The 17,499-nt window shown below is 41.0% G+C and overlaps 1 protein-coding gene across 1 annotated transcript in view; it reads right to left on the bottom strand.

Annotated features, from left to right (window-relative positions):
• Dhc36C (Dynein heavy chain at 36C) overlaps positions 1–17,499 on the bottom strand; it is a 542,513-nt gene that overhangs the window by 216,687 nt on the left and 308,327 nt on the right. Inside the window, exon 32 of the mRNA XM_072306421.1 lies at positions 5,727–5,924. Coding sequence (XP_072162522.1) covers positions 5,727–5,924 — 198 coding nt within the window. The remainder of the gene's footprint in view (positions 1–5,726; positions 5,925–17,499) is intronic.

Below are 17,499 nucleotides of genomic sequence, written 5' to 3'. Positions count from 1 at the left end.
AGATAGGTTGTTTTGAAGACCACAACGAGGCGAGTGTTTTGAGGTATCACCGACTAAGATCGGACGAGTTCGAAAAACCATCCCCCAGTGGCCTTGATGTTACTATACACTAAGGGATGGGCCGATTTGCACCAAAAATAAAACCTGATGTAGACCATACCTATAGTAGTGAAGAACCATGCGTAGTTTTGTTTTGATTGTATTGATGTAGGACCGGGAAAAAAACGGTCGCAAAAGTGCGTAAGCAGCTCCCAGTTTTATGTACAAAGGCTGTCCCAAAAGTTCCGCATCGGTACACCGTATAAGCCAACAAAGAAAGCTAGCAAGTTGCGGTTTGCAGGGTTCCTTAGATCAACTCAATAGCTACACAACGAGCACTTGTCAAGCTCATTTTGGCAAAAATTGACCAAGATACAGCGATTTTTCGGAGACATGTTGGGTGGACCCCTAACAGATTTTAGGACTTTTCTCAGGGGAAAAAACAAACAAACAAAGTTTAAACATTAAGCAAACGGGCGATAGTGCGTATTAGATCAGTCTGTTGAGTACTCTCCAACCCCATATTCGTAGTAAACGCCCCGATACGAAGGAAACGTGGATCCTTCACCAGGAACGCTCGTCCACACACGTCCATTCTCACGCGCGAATTTATGGAGTTAAAAGACATGGTGATCCTCGCGCACCCCTCCCCCTCCCCTACAGCCCGGATCTCGCACCTTGCGATTTCTGGCTTTTTCCAGAACTAAAAAACGCTTTACGAGGTTCCAGGCTCAATTCAGTTGCTGAAATTAAGGCCGCAGCTCAAGCTTTTTTTGGAACTCTCACTCCCGAGGATTTCGCAACCTTTGGAACGTAACCTTTTGTGTCGTACATCGCGTCGTATCCATGACGCGTTATTTTAATGCCGTCTTGAGGGTGATTTACGGATGAGGTCTAAAAAGACCCAAACCGGTATAGATCTCTCAGCGTGATTCCAACTACCTAAATATCCCAATGCAAACTGCCTGAGCTGAACACTCTCCCCCCTCAGTTTTGTACTGGTAAGTACTCATTAGATTTAAAAAAAAAGATTTTGACTCTAATTATAATTTGTGGAACTTCTTGGCTTTGATTTCCTCGCGAAATGGTGTGGACCCACCACCATTTCTCCACCTTGGTATCTATCTCTTGGTTTTTGGATTTGCGCGACCGATGTCGCAAAATTTACTTCGATTTGATAACGAGATATTTGCGTTTTTGCCGCTGGACAGTTTGTGCTAATTCGATCTCGGAAACTACCGGACCAATTTTCCTCGGATTTGTTTTAAATGAAAGCTCTCTTAGGCTGTAGATGTGCCAGCGCCCCTTGGTTTTTGGATTTGCGCGACCGATGTCGCAAAATTTACCTCGATTTGATAACGAAATATTTGCGTTTTTGCCTCTTGACGAGTCATATGGTTTGGGGACCTCCCACCCTCTGATTTCCCGTTTCCCTCTCCACGGAAACCCATCCCTACCTGCTCATAACACGTGTAACCCTTCTACTCTGACTTGGGCCCTATGGCCAGTATCACTCCCTTCCTTATTCTGTCTAACTCGGAACACCTGCTATGCATTTCCTCCGTCGCATTGTGCATAATCAGTTCTCGGTTTGTCCAGGTTTCTTATCAGTGCGTCTAGAGTTTTGCTTTCTTGATTTTGTCTTTAGTTTTTTTTTACATTAAAATTACTTACTTTTGATGTGTAATTTTTAGAAAATAATTTTCATTTTTACGGCAGCACAGGTTTTATTCATAATTAACTTCTTTACAGTAGCTCATGCGTTCTTCCAAGAGAATCTATGATTAGTCCTCACCCTTTCGCACCGTTACATTTTCACAAACTGTTTTGATTTTCTTTTCCAGGGGTGTTTTTTATTTTTCAAGGATATTTCTTTTCTAGAAGTAGGTGGTTATCATTATTAGTTTCTTATTCTTTGTTTTTGAATTTATCATTTTGCCCCCAGGAAGTCCTCTAATTACTCGTAGTAGCAAAATTTGGCTCGCGAAGCGAGCCAACAGTCTGGGCCCAGTCCGGGTCCAGTGACTGGGGGTCCAGGGGGCGAAGCCTCCGGCTAGCGCCTCAAGCAGGTCCATTTCACCAGCCCCCCACTTCCACAAAAAAATATGAAAAATATGCCATCGTTTTGTAAGTGTTTTGTAACGTTCTGTAAGTCTAAGAGAAAATTTTGTAAGTCACCCCAAATGGTTCAAATGGATACTTTCATTTTGGGGGGGGGGGGGCTGGAGAAATGGTATCCCCCCCACTTCGCGATCGATAAGTTCTGACAACGCCAACGTTTTGTAAGTGTTTTGTAACGTTTTGTAAGTCCAAAAGACAATTTTGTAACTCAATTTTTAGGGGGGATACGGGTACCCAAAATTTTGGGGACAGCCCCCTCACTTTACGATCAATAAATTCTGACAACGCCAACGTTTTGTAAGCGTTTTGCAACGTTTTGTAAGTCCAAAAGAAAATTTTGTAACTCAATTTTTAAAGGGGATACGGCTTCCCAAAATTTGGGGCCAGCCCCCCCCACTTTGCGATCGATAAATTCCGATAACACCAACGTTTTGTACGATAACACCACGCATCGCGTTCCAACTTCAGAATTTCAAGTATAAAACGAATCGCACACAGTGGAGTCCAGAAATATGAGCAACTGAAGAAGAAATAAGTGCTCACAGTTAACATTATTTTCAGGGAATAAAAATAAATGACATCATTTGTACCGTTGAACCATCATCTGATTTGACTTAAAAATACTCATGAGTATCCCGTTCAGAGGTTGATTTCCGAACCTCTCGTTGTGTGCATCATTTTTTACAATAAAGTTTGAGGAGAAAATGAGTGCCGTTAATTATTTAATTCAGACCACGTTCATTGGTCCATCTCCTGTCTAAAGCGAAACAACCGGATTTTCAAGTGCCCATGAACTATAAACGACCCGACCCCTCTTAACTTTAGCTGAATAATATGCGCTTCTCTCAAAACCGCGAGAACAAAAATCGGGGAAGAAAATCTATAAGCTAACCTTATGTAACCCTAAGCAGCGTAGGAACACGATTTATCTCTGTCCCGCTGAAACGGTCGGAAAGGTTGAAAGGCTGCGGCAACATGGCACGGAGGCGAGAAAGATCCGGGCGAGAGATCCGGTGGTCTTTGCGCGGGATATTTGAACGGTGCGATTGACCCTGCTAATTTTGGGTAGCCGTATCCCCCAAAAAATTGAGTTACAAAATTTATTTTTGGACTTACAAAACGTTACAAAACACTTACGAATCATTGGCGTTATCGGAATTTATCGATCGCAAAGTGGGGGGGCTGACCCCAAAATTTTGGGAAGCCGTATCCCCCCTAAAAATTGAGTTACAAAATTTATTTTTGGACTTACAAAACGTTACAAAACACTTACAAAACATTGGCGTTATCGGAATTTATCGATCGCAAAGTGGGGGGCTGACCCCAAAATTTTGGGAAGTCCCATTTCCCCCCTAAAAATTGAGTTACAAAATTTATTTTTGAACTTACAAATCGTTACAAAACACTTACAAAACGTTGGTGTTATCGGAATTTATCGATCGCAAAGTGGGGGGGCTGGCCCCAAATTTTGGGAAGCCGTATCCCCTTTAAAAATTGAGTTACAAAATTTTCTTTTGGACTTACAAATCGTTACAAAACACTTACAAAACGTTGGTGTTATCGGAATTTATCGATCGCAAAGTGGGGGGGGCTGTCCCCAAAATTTTGGGTACCCGTATCCCCCCTAAAAATTGAGTTACAAAATTGTCTTTTGGACTTACAAAACGTTACAAAACACTTACAAAACGTTGGCATTGACAGAATTTATCGATCGCGAAGTGGGAGGGATACCATTTCTCCAGCCCCCCCAAAATGAAGTTATCCATTTGAACCATTTGGAGTGACTTACAAAATTTTCTCTTAGACTTACAAAACGTTACAAAACACTTACAAAACGATGGCATATTTTTCATATTTTTTTGTGGAAGTGGGGGGGCTGGTGAAATGGACCTGGCGCAAGCGAGCGTAGCGAGCTGAAGCATCTAGTATATATAACGTCCCGTGTAGTTTTATGTATTTTAGCCTTCTTTCCACTGTTTCCTTGTTTTGCTTCTACTATTTCCGTTTTGGGCTGCGTTGGCTCCTTTGTCTTTACAGTACAGGTACACCGTTGTACCGTAATATATGGGTGGATTTCAGCTAATGGGAGAAAATATGGGAAAGACGTGTAGGTAACTGGTTGCTCAAAACTTTCAATTGTAATATTTTCTCTAAATATTTGGTTTTTTGCGTAGAACCAGCTCACACCAACCACGAAAAATTTCCTCAGGAGATTTGAATAGTTCTAAACCTTTTTTTCAACGTGATAAACAGTGAAAATGTCAGTTTTGTGACGTATAACTTGGGGGTAATCAATGTATCAAATCGTTATATAAATAAAGTAGGACCTTTTGCGAGCTTTGTCTAATTTATTTTAAGTCTTGAATGTATACTTATTGTTTGATATAATATGCATTGAAACACCAGAAAACTATATTATTCAATTTAATTTGAGACTTGAAGCTCGCTTAACTCAATAATATGTCAGTTTGGTGACGCTATGCGTTTTAGTTTGTGGCCACTCAAGAGATAGCGCTTATGTGCGGATTAAGGCATGACTGAGTGCGGAAAGGTAGAACGGACAGACGTGAACTTGATAAGTCCTCATATTTCTTCCAATTTCAGCATTATTTCAGTTTTTCCCATGATTTTTGGAGTGTCTCACTTATTCAATGTCAGTTTAGTGATGGTGTTTTCCATCAAAAATTTTGGTGGAATATGCAAGGAATATGTGAGCAAATATTTTTTTCTTACATCTACAGGTAGCCTCTCGACCTTAACTCAATTATTCGTTTGATTTTGTTACTGTAAATTGGCAGGAAAAATTAATAACAGCAAAATGTCAGTTTGGTGACGTCACTAAACCTGACATGTCCAAACCAAACTAACATGTCAAGCTTGGTAAAGAAAAATAATCGTAAAGATATTGCAATGCACGTAATTAAATTCTATAGTATGGAGCTCTACGATGACAGAAAAGGAGTCTATAGCTTGTTACGGCCAAATCACTTTTCAACTTTTTTTCAGAACCATTTTCTCCCATTAGCTGAAATCCACCCATATACACCTTACTATAGTAACATCAAGGCCACTGGGGGATGGTTTCTCGAACTCGTCCGATCTTAGTCGGTGATACCTCAAAACACTCGTCTCGTTGTGGTCTTCAAAACAACCTCTTCACCCATACTCTAAACCCACCCCGTATTCTGAAAATCCCAAGTCCAAGGGGGAATGATTTTTCGATCTGTTAGCTCATTAGGCACAAATATTTTCATTGAAACGTTTAATCGAAATCTATCATTTCGTTTCCACTGTGGCTGGGAAGCATTTTTTTCCTCTTTACATTTTTTCTTCTCTTATTTTTGCCGGATGCGCTCTCCGAATGATTCACCTTTAATCTGGCCGTGTGTCTGTAAAACTATTTTTTCTAGGTACTCATTTATTCATACAAAAACATTTTAATATGATCCAACCTCGCATGTAGATATCCCTACGTTCAGACAACTGAAGAGTTACTTATTTGGTGGTGCTTAAGACCGTGCATATATAATTTGGCGATAAAGAGAGAAGAAATACTGAAAAATTACAATAGTGTAGACTGATTTTCCCGTGCCCGTTGGACCAACCCACAGCAGAGGTTTCTCATGAATTAATAACAACTGCATTAAGGCGTTGCATCGCACAGTTTCTGCTGTCATGACAATTATTTGATTGACTGGGATATCTCTTGGAATTGATGGAGTTGAAGTCAGTTCTTCAGACCAAAGTTTCCACTTCCCTTTTCCCTGAAACCAATATATTGATGCAACAAAGTTAGCTTATTTAAAAAAATGGTCGCAACTTTATTAAGAGGTAGAATAAACTGTTACCTACTGAGACTGTAATGTGACAAGAAGATTGTAAGGAGACAAAAGATCGAGGCCGAGCAGTTGCTGTTTAATACCGGATGGGCCAGAAGTTTCAGGACGGCCGGCTAACTTTTGAATGGCTGCTCACAGAAAAATGAAATTTTGAGAATGTTTCTAGGTCATTGTAAGCTACATTTTTACGTATGCAAAATTTCGTGGGTCCGTACCCGGGTGCCTGCTTGGACCCTAACAAAACAGTTTCAAATGGTAACCCCCCCTTTTTTGATGCACCGTTCAAAAGAGGATCGAAAGAAAACAATTCTGGAGAATAAGGAAAAGTTGTTGCCAATTTTCCGTTTCCAAGATGTTCATGGTCAAAGTTTGAAATCGACCTAATTTCAAAAATTCTTAGGTGCAATTTGAATTGACAGCGAGAAACAAACGAGAGATGTAAATTACTCATCATTAAGAGTACACTGAAAAAAAAACTGCTAAAATCAACACATGAAATAGTGAAAAAAGGTGACAACTCATCAAAATAGATTAAGGGCCGTTCCTGTCAAATCATTCAACTAGTAGTTGACTGTCTGTTAAGGTTCAACTAGAGGTTGGTGTGTCTTGTCAATTTACAACTACTGGTTGAGAGGCTGTTAACGGGCTGATTTTCAACTGGTGCTTTTTCTGCCTGTTAGGATTCAACTAGGACTTCAGACAAAACATTCGTTCCGGTTCTTCGCGTTTCACTGGTTCACAAAGAGCCTGATTTAACTACCTGGGCTCGGTTTGCGGACCCCGCCACCCGCACCCTCCTCTTTGCAGGGGTTGTTCTGTCCTCTCGTTCAACTGCTAATTGAATTTTCGGCAAGGGTTCCCAGACATTAGAAACAACCTGATGAAGGATATGAGGGAACAAATCATGTTAATGCACTATTTGGCAAGTAGTCTTTGTTCAGTAACTAGAGGTTGAAAATCAGTGACAAGACTCTCCTTCAGGTCGAACTGGAAGTTACCTTTAACTGGTAGTTCGTCAACTAGCAGTTGAGACCCGATTTGACAGGAACGGCCCTAAGGGCTGTTCCTGTCAAATCGGGTCTCAACTGCTAGTTGACGAACTACCAGTTAAAGGTAACTTCCAGTTCGACCTGAAGGAGAGTCTTGTCACTGATTTTCAACCCCTAGTTACTGAACAAAGACTACTTGCCAAATAGTGCATTAACATGATTTGTTCCCTCATATCCTACATCAGGTCGTATCTAATGTCTGGGAACCCTTGCCGAAAATTCAATTAGCAGTTGAAAGAGACGACAGAACAACCCTTGCAAAGAGGAGGGTGCGGGTGGCGGGGTCCACAACTCGAGCCCAGGTAGTTAAATCAGGCTCTTTGTGAACCAGTGAAACGCGAAGAACCGGAACGAATGTTTTGTCTGAAGTCCTAGTTGAAACCTAACAGGCAGAAAAAGCACCAGTTGAAAATCAGCCCGTTAACAGCCTCTCAACTAGTAGTTGCAAATTGACAAGACACACCAACCTCTAGTTGGACCTTAACAGAGAGTCAACTACTAGTTAAATGATTTGACAGGAATGGCCCTAAGAACACCGGGTTGATTTAAGTAATTTGGTGATTTGTCACCGTATTTTAGCAATTTTTTTTTTCAGTGTACGTTTAAGAAAATATCATAATTTTTTCAGTTTTTTTTGGATTTTGAGACGGCATCATAGAGGCCTCAAAAATTTTGAAAGTTTGAGCTCCTGTCGCTCTCTCTAGAACGGTTGCTGTTTCCGCAATCGGTCTTGGACATTCATTAAAAACATAAATTGAAAGGACTCTATGCACGGACCCCCCAAAATCGCCCATTTCAAAAGTTAACGAAATTCATACCAGTGATAGAGGGGCACTTCCGGCCTCCAAATCCGGGGTTGGTTTAATCCCCAGCTCCCCGAGTGCGACGTTGCCATTTTTTAAAGTTGAAACATGTTAAACCCCATAACTTTTGAGCAATTATAGATACGAAGGTGCGGTTTGTTTGAGTTGATAGAACATAAAAAGAGCTATCATTTCGTACATAGTTTTTATCCATTGTTGCCGAATTTACCCAAAAATCGGCAATTTTTCGATTTTTTCAAGGTGCAAAAATACGGTTAACCTAAAAAAGTCGGTATTAGGACACCACGTAGGAAAATAAAAAACACGCGTAATTAAAGCCCTTAATATGAGCTTTCCAACGGTATATCGGTTTTTCGGGGAAACAATTCTACCGCGAGATACAGGCCTTCAAAGTTCGACTTGGCGTACTTTTTGGAGGTCCTCCTCATTCGCATCTCAAAAAATCAGAACTGCGCACGCATATATGAAAATAAAAATTACATGTAATGAAAGCCCTTTGTATTGGCTTTCCAACGGTATATTGGTTTTTCCGAGGAAACAATTCTATCGCGAGATACATGCCTTCAATGTTCACTATAGCGGTTCAGGTCCTAACGAATATTACATGAAATAGGGGAGTTCTTATCTAAGGGGGTTGCCGTCCATGCAGCGGCGAGCAGGGAGAGAAAGATGCAGATATGCAGAGAGAGATGCAGATGTAGAGACGAACCTGATACATACTGCCAACTGTATATTACCAAATGTTAAACGAATATTAAACCTACAACTTCAATGGAATCTCAGAGACAACGGATCCATTTTTATGTATCATGTCTCCCCTATAACACAATCCCTGAGATTGCGACTTTTTTCTTGCACCCTTTATGACTGAGTGTTTTCATTCACGTTGAGTGTTTGACACCATCGATTTTTCCGAGGCAGGGAATCGATAAACGAGATCGAAAAATTGTCTATTTAGTGCCCTGTTTCATGTATTACTTAATATGACCTGGGACGTGCACCATCACGATGGACAAAGAAACAAGCCGCGCAGGATACCTAAAAACCACGCTACAGTGAATATTGAAGGCATGTATCTCGCGATAGAATCGTTTCCCCGGAAAACCAATATGCCGTTGGAAAGCCCATACAAAGGGCTTTCATTACATGTAATTTTCATTTTCCTATATGCGTGCGCAGTACTGATTTTTTGAGGTGCGAATGACGGGGGACCTCAAAAAGTACGCCAAGTCGGACTTTAAAGGCCTGTATCTCGCAATAGAATCGTTTTCCTAAAAAAGCAAATACCGTTGGAAAGCCCATACAAAGGGCTTTCATTACATGTAATTTTCATTTTCCAATGTGCGTGCGCAGTACTGATTTTTTGAGGTGCGAATGACGGGGGACCTCAAAAAGTACTTTAAGTCGGACTTTAAAGGCCTGTATCTCGCGATAGAATTGTTTCCTCGGAAAAACCAATATACCGTTGGAAAGCCAATACAAAGGGCTTTCATTACATGTAATTTTTATTTTCATATATGCGTGCGCAGTTCTGATTTTTTGAGATGCGAATGAGGGGGACCTCCAAAAAATACGCCAAGTCGGACTTTGAAGGCCTGTATCTCGCGGTAGAATCGTTTCCTCGGAAAAACCGATATCGACGATGAAAGTCGGCAATCACATAACTCGATTTGCGACGTCGCAGACATCCTGTCATACTTTATTTTTTACATAGAAAACTACTCAACGTCAATTCGTGAAAACTTCCGTGATTTTTCCTCTTTGTGCGGAGAAAAATCTGTAAAAATTGTAAGGAATGATATTGATTTGATCTCCTTCAAAAAAATAAAATGTGAGTGGAGATTTTTAAACACCACAAACAAGTTATGTGATTGCCGACTTGCACCGTCGATATACCGTTGGAAAGCTCACATTAAGGGCTTTAATTATGCGTGTTTTTTATGTTCCTACGTGGTGTCCCAATACCGACTTTTTTAGGTTAACCGTATTTTTGCACCTTGAAAAAATCGAAAAATTGCCGATTTTTGGGTAAATTCGGCAACAATGGATAAAAACTATGTACGAAATGATAGCTCTTTTTATGTTCTATCAACTCAAACAAACCGCACCTTCGTATCTATAATTGCTCAAAAGTTATGGGGTTTAACATGTTTCAACTTTAAAAAATGGCAACGTCGCACTCGGGGGGCTGGGGATTAAACCAACCCCGGATTTGGAGGCCGGAAGTGCCCCTCTATCACTGGTATGAATTTCGTTAACTTTTGAAATGGGCGATTTTGGGGGGTCCGTGCATAGAGTTGTCGCAGGCAAATAGTAAAATTAGGCATTTTGTCAAATGCCTAGGCACATAGTCAAATATGCTGACTTAGACTGAAATTCTCCTTCTTCTCCTAATTTTTGACAAAATATTTAATACCTCTGGTAAGAAAAAATTCTCAGTAAAAATTTGCATCGTTCAATAGTATTTTAAACCTTTTTTAGCTCCCGTAAAGACACTTATCTGGAATTTTTCAGCATGTTATCAAAATGCAGAATTTTTAGAATTTCATCATTTAAAAATATGAGAGGCAAATAAAGAGGAAGAAACAAGAAGAGTTCATAGGTTTGATTCGTTATTTCTCCAAAAAATATTGAAAACTCGCGATCTCCTCGCCATAAATTCACGAAATGTTATAGACCGTCAAAATTTAACTATCTGCCTAGGCATTTGACAAAATGCCTGATTTCACTATTTGCCTGCGACAGAGTCCTTTCAAAGATGCTTAATGTCACAACTCCCCTCCCCCCACGCAGTCCTCGATGTATTTTCGATTTCTGTCGAGCAAAAGACAGACCTTGGTTCTCTCATTTTCTTCTGGTGCCAATATCTATTAAAACCGATGACACACTAACAGCGAAAAATCACTTTCAAATAGCAACATTAACTTTGGAAAATGCTAATTGCCACTTCAAAAATACATTGAAATATCTTCCCTTTCACCTTCATGAGCCACTCTTTCCAAAAATCGCAGCAAATTAGCGGCAATTCCATCCTTAAAAGTAAATTTCTCGGGGAGATAGATGAGGCAAGAACATTAACTTGCAATAATTTTAAAAATTGTGAATTGTTCCTGTTCTCTTGTGGATTTTGGTGAGTTACCCTACAACATGACAGCGCGGTGCACCTACAATCAGATTTCAGGAGATGGGTGAATTGGTAATTTCTTTGCAAGCGACGACTCGTGCAGATACAAAGTCAATAAAATGATCCATTGCACCTATCTCTCTAGTCAGGTAGAGGTGTCAGCTATGATGCATTTTCAGCCGTAATTGTGGTTTGATTACTTCAACAGCTATGCTTCTGGATGAAGAAATTGAAAGAGTGGTAACGATCAAATATCTCGGTACACTAATGGACGGATGAAAAATTTAAATTTGACCTTCATGTAATGAAATTTACTAAAAAAAAAAAGCAAACATATATTTTTCTTCTTAAAATGTTGTCCAAGTTTTGTGATTTCGATGTACTAATTAAGGTGTACCATGCCCTTATTATATCAATAATTGACTATTGTACTAACTCTTGGACTCAGTGTAGTAAACTCCTTATTGAAAGAGTTTTCAGAATCCAAAAGAGAGCTTTGAGGACTATATTAAGATTAAATCCATGTGATTCCTTTAGAACTCGTTTCAAGAGTAGTCGGCTGCTTACAGTGACATCCCTCATGATATTTCAATCTATCATGAATTTTGTCTTTAATAAATTAGATCCTAAAAACTCAAATGCCAACTGCCAAGTAAACACCAGAAATGCTGGTATAACGGCTGCGATGGAGGGTAGCCCCACTTCAAGAAGAGGCCGTACCTTCTTCTTGAAACTCCCAGATAATCTAAAGAAAAGGGTATCCCGGGATAAGCATGTCAAAATGCCCTTGTGAATGGATTTTTATTTTAACCATTTTAAGTCATCAAGGGTGTCCTAAAACTTAGGTTTCGGGGGATTTTAGCCCCCCAACCCCCTCCGCCCCCCCTCAGACCCCCAAAAACAGCTTTTTCGGGCTATTTTTGACTATGCTAACGTCATTTCCTCATAACTTTCGTAATTTTCGATAGAATTGAACCAAAATTTGTCAGAATCTACATCAATTAGCTTAGTTTTTGTAGAAAAAAATTCATTATCATCGGATTATATTTTAGCCTCTAAAAAAATTCGTAAAATTTTTGAAAAAATCATTTTTTTTCCTTTTTTCGCGGCTACGTGGCGTATGGAAACATGTACACAAACAAATATTGTCTCTTTTCTTAATTTATACATCCAATAAGATACAGGAAAAATTTCGTGTTGATCGGAGTGGTGCGCCATACTTAAAAACGCAATTTTCTAACCTCAAAACGGCCTAAATGCCACCATTAGCCTCCTTCGATGACTAGGCGTGGAGAAATGTAGAGAGAAATATCCGGTTTTATCGTCTCACCTCTTAAGTGATCCACTTAAGTACCTTGAGTCAAAATTTCGAGTTGATCAGAGTGGTGCGCAACACCCAAGCACGCAATTTTCTAACCTCAAAACGCCGAAATTGCCCATTTCGGCACCTATTATCACTCCGCGTGAAAAAAAAAGAGAGGTACATCCGATTTGATTGTCCTAACTCATGACTTAGACACTTAAGTACCTTGAGTCAAAATTTCGAGTTGATCAAAGTGGTGCGCAACACCCAAGCACGCAATTTTCTAACCTCAAAACACCGAAATTGCCCATTTCGGCACCTATTATCACTCCACGTGAAAAAAAAGAGAGGTACATCCGATTTGATTGTCCTAACTCATGACTTAGACACTTAAGTACATTTAGTCAAAATTTCGTGTTTATCAGAGTGGTGCGCAACAACCGAAAGCGCCGATTTCTAACCTCAAAACGGCCAAAATGTCTATTTTGGCACCCATTATCACTCCGTGTGAAAAAAGAGAGGTAGGTACATTCGATATTATAGTCCTACCTCATGAGTTACACACTTAAGTACATTTAGTTAAAATATCGTGTCTATCAGAGTGGTGCGCAACACCCACGCACGCAATTTTCTAACCTCAAAACGGCCAAATTGCCCATTTCGGCACACATTACACCGCTCTGCATGGGTTCTGTCCTTCGACCCAGATCAATTTTTTTCAATTTATAGGTGCAAAAGAAGTCCAATCATGCCCATATTAACTTCAGGAAAATTATCTGGTGGTCAGGACGCCGCCATCTTGATTTTTTTCAAAATTGAGAAAACCCACGATTAGATTTTTGCAAATATCTCCTGAACGATTCATCTCACGAAAAAAACAAAAAAAAAAACCGCAGAAAAAAGATGAAATCTCCTACCAATGGTTACCAAACTTGATTTAATCCTGTGAAACAGCGGTTTATATGATCTCGTTGATGAGTGTGATCTTTTGATGAGATTTTAAAAAGACCCAAAATTATAGATCCCTCGACGTGACCTCAAATTAATAGTCCAATGCAAGCTGTGTGAGCTGAACACTCTACCCCATCAGTTTTGTACTGATCCTCATTAGAGCACAAAATTTTTGCTCTGATTGAAAATTTTTGAACTTTTTGGGTCGGTCCAACCCCCCCCCCCCCCCCCCCCCCGCAAATAGTGTGAGTCTAGCACTACATTGGCCACATTTTTAGGTTTTCTCAGGAGATTTCATCTTTTTTCTGCGGGTTTTTTTTGTTTTTTTCGTGAGATGAATCGTTCAGGAGATATTTGCAAAAATCTAATCGTGGGTTTTCTATATATATAAAGTCGCTTTATAACGCACTCTGGCGTTCTACGACACCCAAACGCCACATGTGCCTGTCCTCCCAGAGGTTATCGGGCAACTGACACCGCAACATCTCTTCGTCAACGCCCTGCCGCCAACCCTTTACGGGACGTCCCCGTCGCCTCTTCCCAGGTGGTACCCAATCCAAAACTTGTTTGGGTAACCTCTCCTCCGACATTCTTTGCACATGTCCATACCAGCATAACTGCCTGGACATGACGTCGTACACGATATCTTCTTCAACCTTCATCACCTTCATCACCTGGCGAATTCTCTCATTACGGACACGGTCCCGTCTCGAAATGCCGGCAGATCGCCGCCAAAAATCCATTTCAGTTGCCCTCAACATTTCTTGCGTTCTTTTCGTCAAAGGCCACACTTCACTACCATAGAGCACGATACTTTTAACGATGGCGTCATATATCCGGTGCTTGTTTGCCTTTGAGATGCTCTGATCCCAGAGCACCCCGTTCAGCATCGCGATGGCTCTCCTGCCCTGGATGATCCTGTCCTTAATTGCTCTATCCATCCTTCCATCCTGATCAAGCCAGACACCGAGATACTTGTACTCATCACACTCTTCGATGCGCCGTCCATCCTCAAGCTCTATGCTTTGCCGTTGATGCGCTGCTCCCACGACCAGCTTCTCTGTCTTGGACACACTAACATCCACGCCCCATTTCCGATATTCTTCGACCAACTTCCGCGTCATGTAATCTGCATCTTCCTCATCTTGAGCTAAAACGATCTGGTCATCGGCAAAGCATAGAGTGGGTTTTCTCAATTTTGAAAAAAATCAAGATGGCGGCGTCCTGACCACCAGATAATTTTCCTGAAGTTAATATGGGCATGATTGGACTTCTTTTGCACCTATAAATTGAAAAAAATTGATCTGGGTCGAAGGACAGAACCCATGCAGAGCGGTGTAATGTGTGCCGAAATGGGCAATTTGGCCGTTTTGAGGTTAGAAAATTGCGTGCGTGGGTGTTGCGCACCACTCTGATAGACACGATATTTTAACTAAATGTACTTAAGTGTGTAACTCATGAGGTAGGACTATAATATCGAATGTACCTACCTCTCTTTTTTCACACGGAGTGATAATGGGTGCCAAAATAGACATTTTGGCCGTTTTGAGGTTAGAAATCGGCGCTTTCGGTTGTTGCGCACCACTCTGATAAACACGAAATTTTGACTAAATGTACTTAAGTGTCTAAGTCATGAGTTAGGACAATCAAATCGGATGTACCTCTCTTTTTTTTCACGTGGAGTGATAATAGGTGCCGAAATGGGCAATTTCGGTGTTTTGAGGTTAGAAAATTGCGTGCTTGGGTGTTGCGCACCACTTTGATCAACTCGAAATTTTGACTCAAGGTACTTAAGTGTCTAAGTCATGAGTTAGGACAATCAAATCGGATGTACCTCTCTTTTTTTTTCACGCGGAGTGATAATAGGTGCCGAAATGGGCAATTTCGGCGTTTTGAGGTTAGAAAATTGCGTGCTTGGGTGTTGCGCACCACTCTGATCAACTCGAAATTTTGACTCAAGGTACTTAAGTGGATCACTTAAGAGGTGAGACGATAAAACCGGATATTTCTCTCTACATTTCTCCACGCCTAGTCATCGAAGGAGGCTAATGGTGGCATTTAGGCCGTTTTGAGGTTAGAAAATTGCGTTTTTAAGTATGGCGCACCACTCCGATCAACACGAAATTTTTCCTGTATCTTATTGGATGTATAAATTAAGAAAAGAGACAATATTTGTTTGTGTACATGTTTCCATACGCCACGTAGCCGCGAAAAAAGGAAAAAAATGATTTTTTCAAAAATTTTACGAATTTTTTTAGAGGCTAAAATATAATCCGATGATAATGAATTTTTTTCTACAAAAACTAAGCTAATTGATGTAGATTCTGACAAATTTTGGTTCAATTCTATCGAAAATTACGAAAGTTATGAGGAAATGACGTTAGCATAGTCAAAAATAGCCCAAAAAAGCGGTTTTTGGGGGTCTGAGGGGGGGCGGAGGGGGTTGGGGGGCTAAAATCCCCCGAAACCTAAGTTTTAGGACACCCTTGATGACTTAAAATGGTTAAAATAAAAATCCATTCACAAGGGCATTTTGACATGCTTATCCCGGGATACCCTTTATGATGGAAAATTTTTTAAAACGAAATTAAAAGAATATCTAATTAACGGCGAGTACTATGCAATTAATGAGTACACTCAGGATTGAATCTTAGTTTGGCCTACTAATATGTGATTTAATTATTTCCCCTACTTGATAAATGTATTAAAATATAAATGTATGATTTGACATATTTGTATTAGCCTTTTCATGCAGAAACAAACAAATAAAATGTTCACCTAACCTAACCTCTACACCCCCTCCACCGTCTCAAATGGATGACGTTATCCCACCCCAGTGTTCCCGGGTGCTCCGTGTGCGAGATCCGTACGCTCTACCGCTCTCCGTGCTGCTATTGGCCGAGCGTCATTCTGTGATGTCACGCGTACGGATATTTTAAGATAGGGAAGCGTTTTCCCATAAGGTTTTTGTCCGTACGCGGTCCGTGTTGGTATAGGGAATATCCGCGCGGCACGGATAAATCCGTACGCTTGGGATCACTGTCCCACCCGCACTTTGATTTTCCAGCGTCGATTCAGGTGATCCTCTGTCAACACCGCCGCCTCCTCAGCGGGCCCATTATTGAAATTTTGTGTTTGTCAGGCGGATATAGATGACTTGAGCTGGGTACGCAATAGAGCGTTTTTGAGGAACGAACCGAATGAGCAGCCACGAAAGACTGTTCGAGTTGTGCGGCAAGTGCGGACGGGTCTACGAACGGCTCGAGCGATTCTCCCGCACAAGTGGAACGAGCCGAATAGCATTGAAAGCTTCTGATGTTATTCGGATCGTTCCCGCATTTTTCAGCCACGAACCGCTGATTTTTACCGCCCATAGTGCATCAGTTGACCTCTTGGTTAAGATGGAGAGGCATCAAGTGGCAGCCGGTGCTTTTTAAATTATATTCAAGTTGTTAAAAAATACGAAAAAATCTCTCCCGCGCTTTTGGATGAGAAAGTTGTATAGAGTGCGTGAAAATAATTTGCTTGTGAGGGATATGGACTTCTTCCACTTTCAAAATTTTGTGCGCATGAGTTCAGTTGATTTTGAGAAACTGCTCACTATATTTGGGCCGAAAATTACGAAGCAGGTGACCAACTTCCGTGAACCAATCCCGTTATCCAACCGACTAGCAGTCACACTGAGATTCCCAGCAACAGGAGACTCAAACACAAGTTTGCAGTGCTTGACAAAACTCTCAAAGCAACAAGTCAGCGAAATAGTCATCCAAAAGGACGACCATCATCGCGCTCGCGGCGTTCCCGCGAAAAAAGATCGGATCGTTCTGTTCCTCGCGTTTGCGTGTCTGAACATATCGAATACTAACGTGCTCAAACTGCTCGCACCGTTCGGCTCGTTCTGTTCGTTCGTCAAAAACGCTCTAGTGCGTACACAGCTTATAGGTTAAAAGGCGGAGCGTGATTGGTCGGCTATGTCTTATCGCTGCTTTGTCGTGCCTATGTCGGGTTGAACTCACGACAAGCTATCGGTACCTTTTAAGCTTCCTACAGTATGTCGTCCATTCCACCTGACAAAGGCACGACAAAGCAGCGATAAGACATAGCCGACCAATCACGCCTCGCCAATTAACCCATGTCATCTATGTCCGCCCAACAAACACTAAGCTTCAATTATCGGCCCGCTGGCCACTGTTCAGAGTCCGAGCAAGTTTAAATCTGCATCAAAGCCACAAAGCCGCGCTCGGATCGA

Source organism: Bemisia tabaci, chromosome 1 (genome assembly GCF_918797505.1).
Source record: "Bemisia tabaci chromosome 1, PGI_BMITA_v3".
NCBI classification, from domain to species: domain Eukaryota; kingdom Metazoa; phylum Arthropoda; class Insecta; order Hemiptera; family Aleyrodidae; genus Bemisia; species Bemisia tabaci.
The sequence above is the reverse complement of the archived record's forward strand: the minus strand, read 5'-3'. Positions and strand labels throughout refer to the sequence as shown.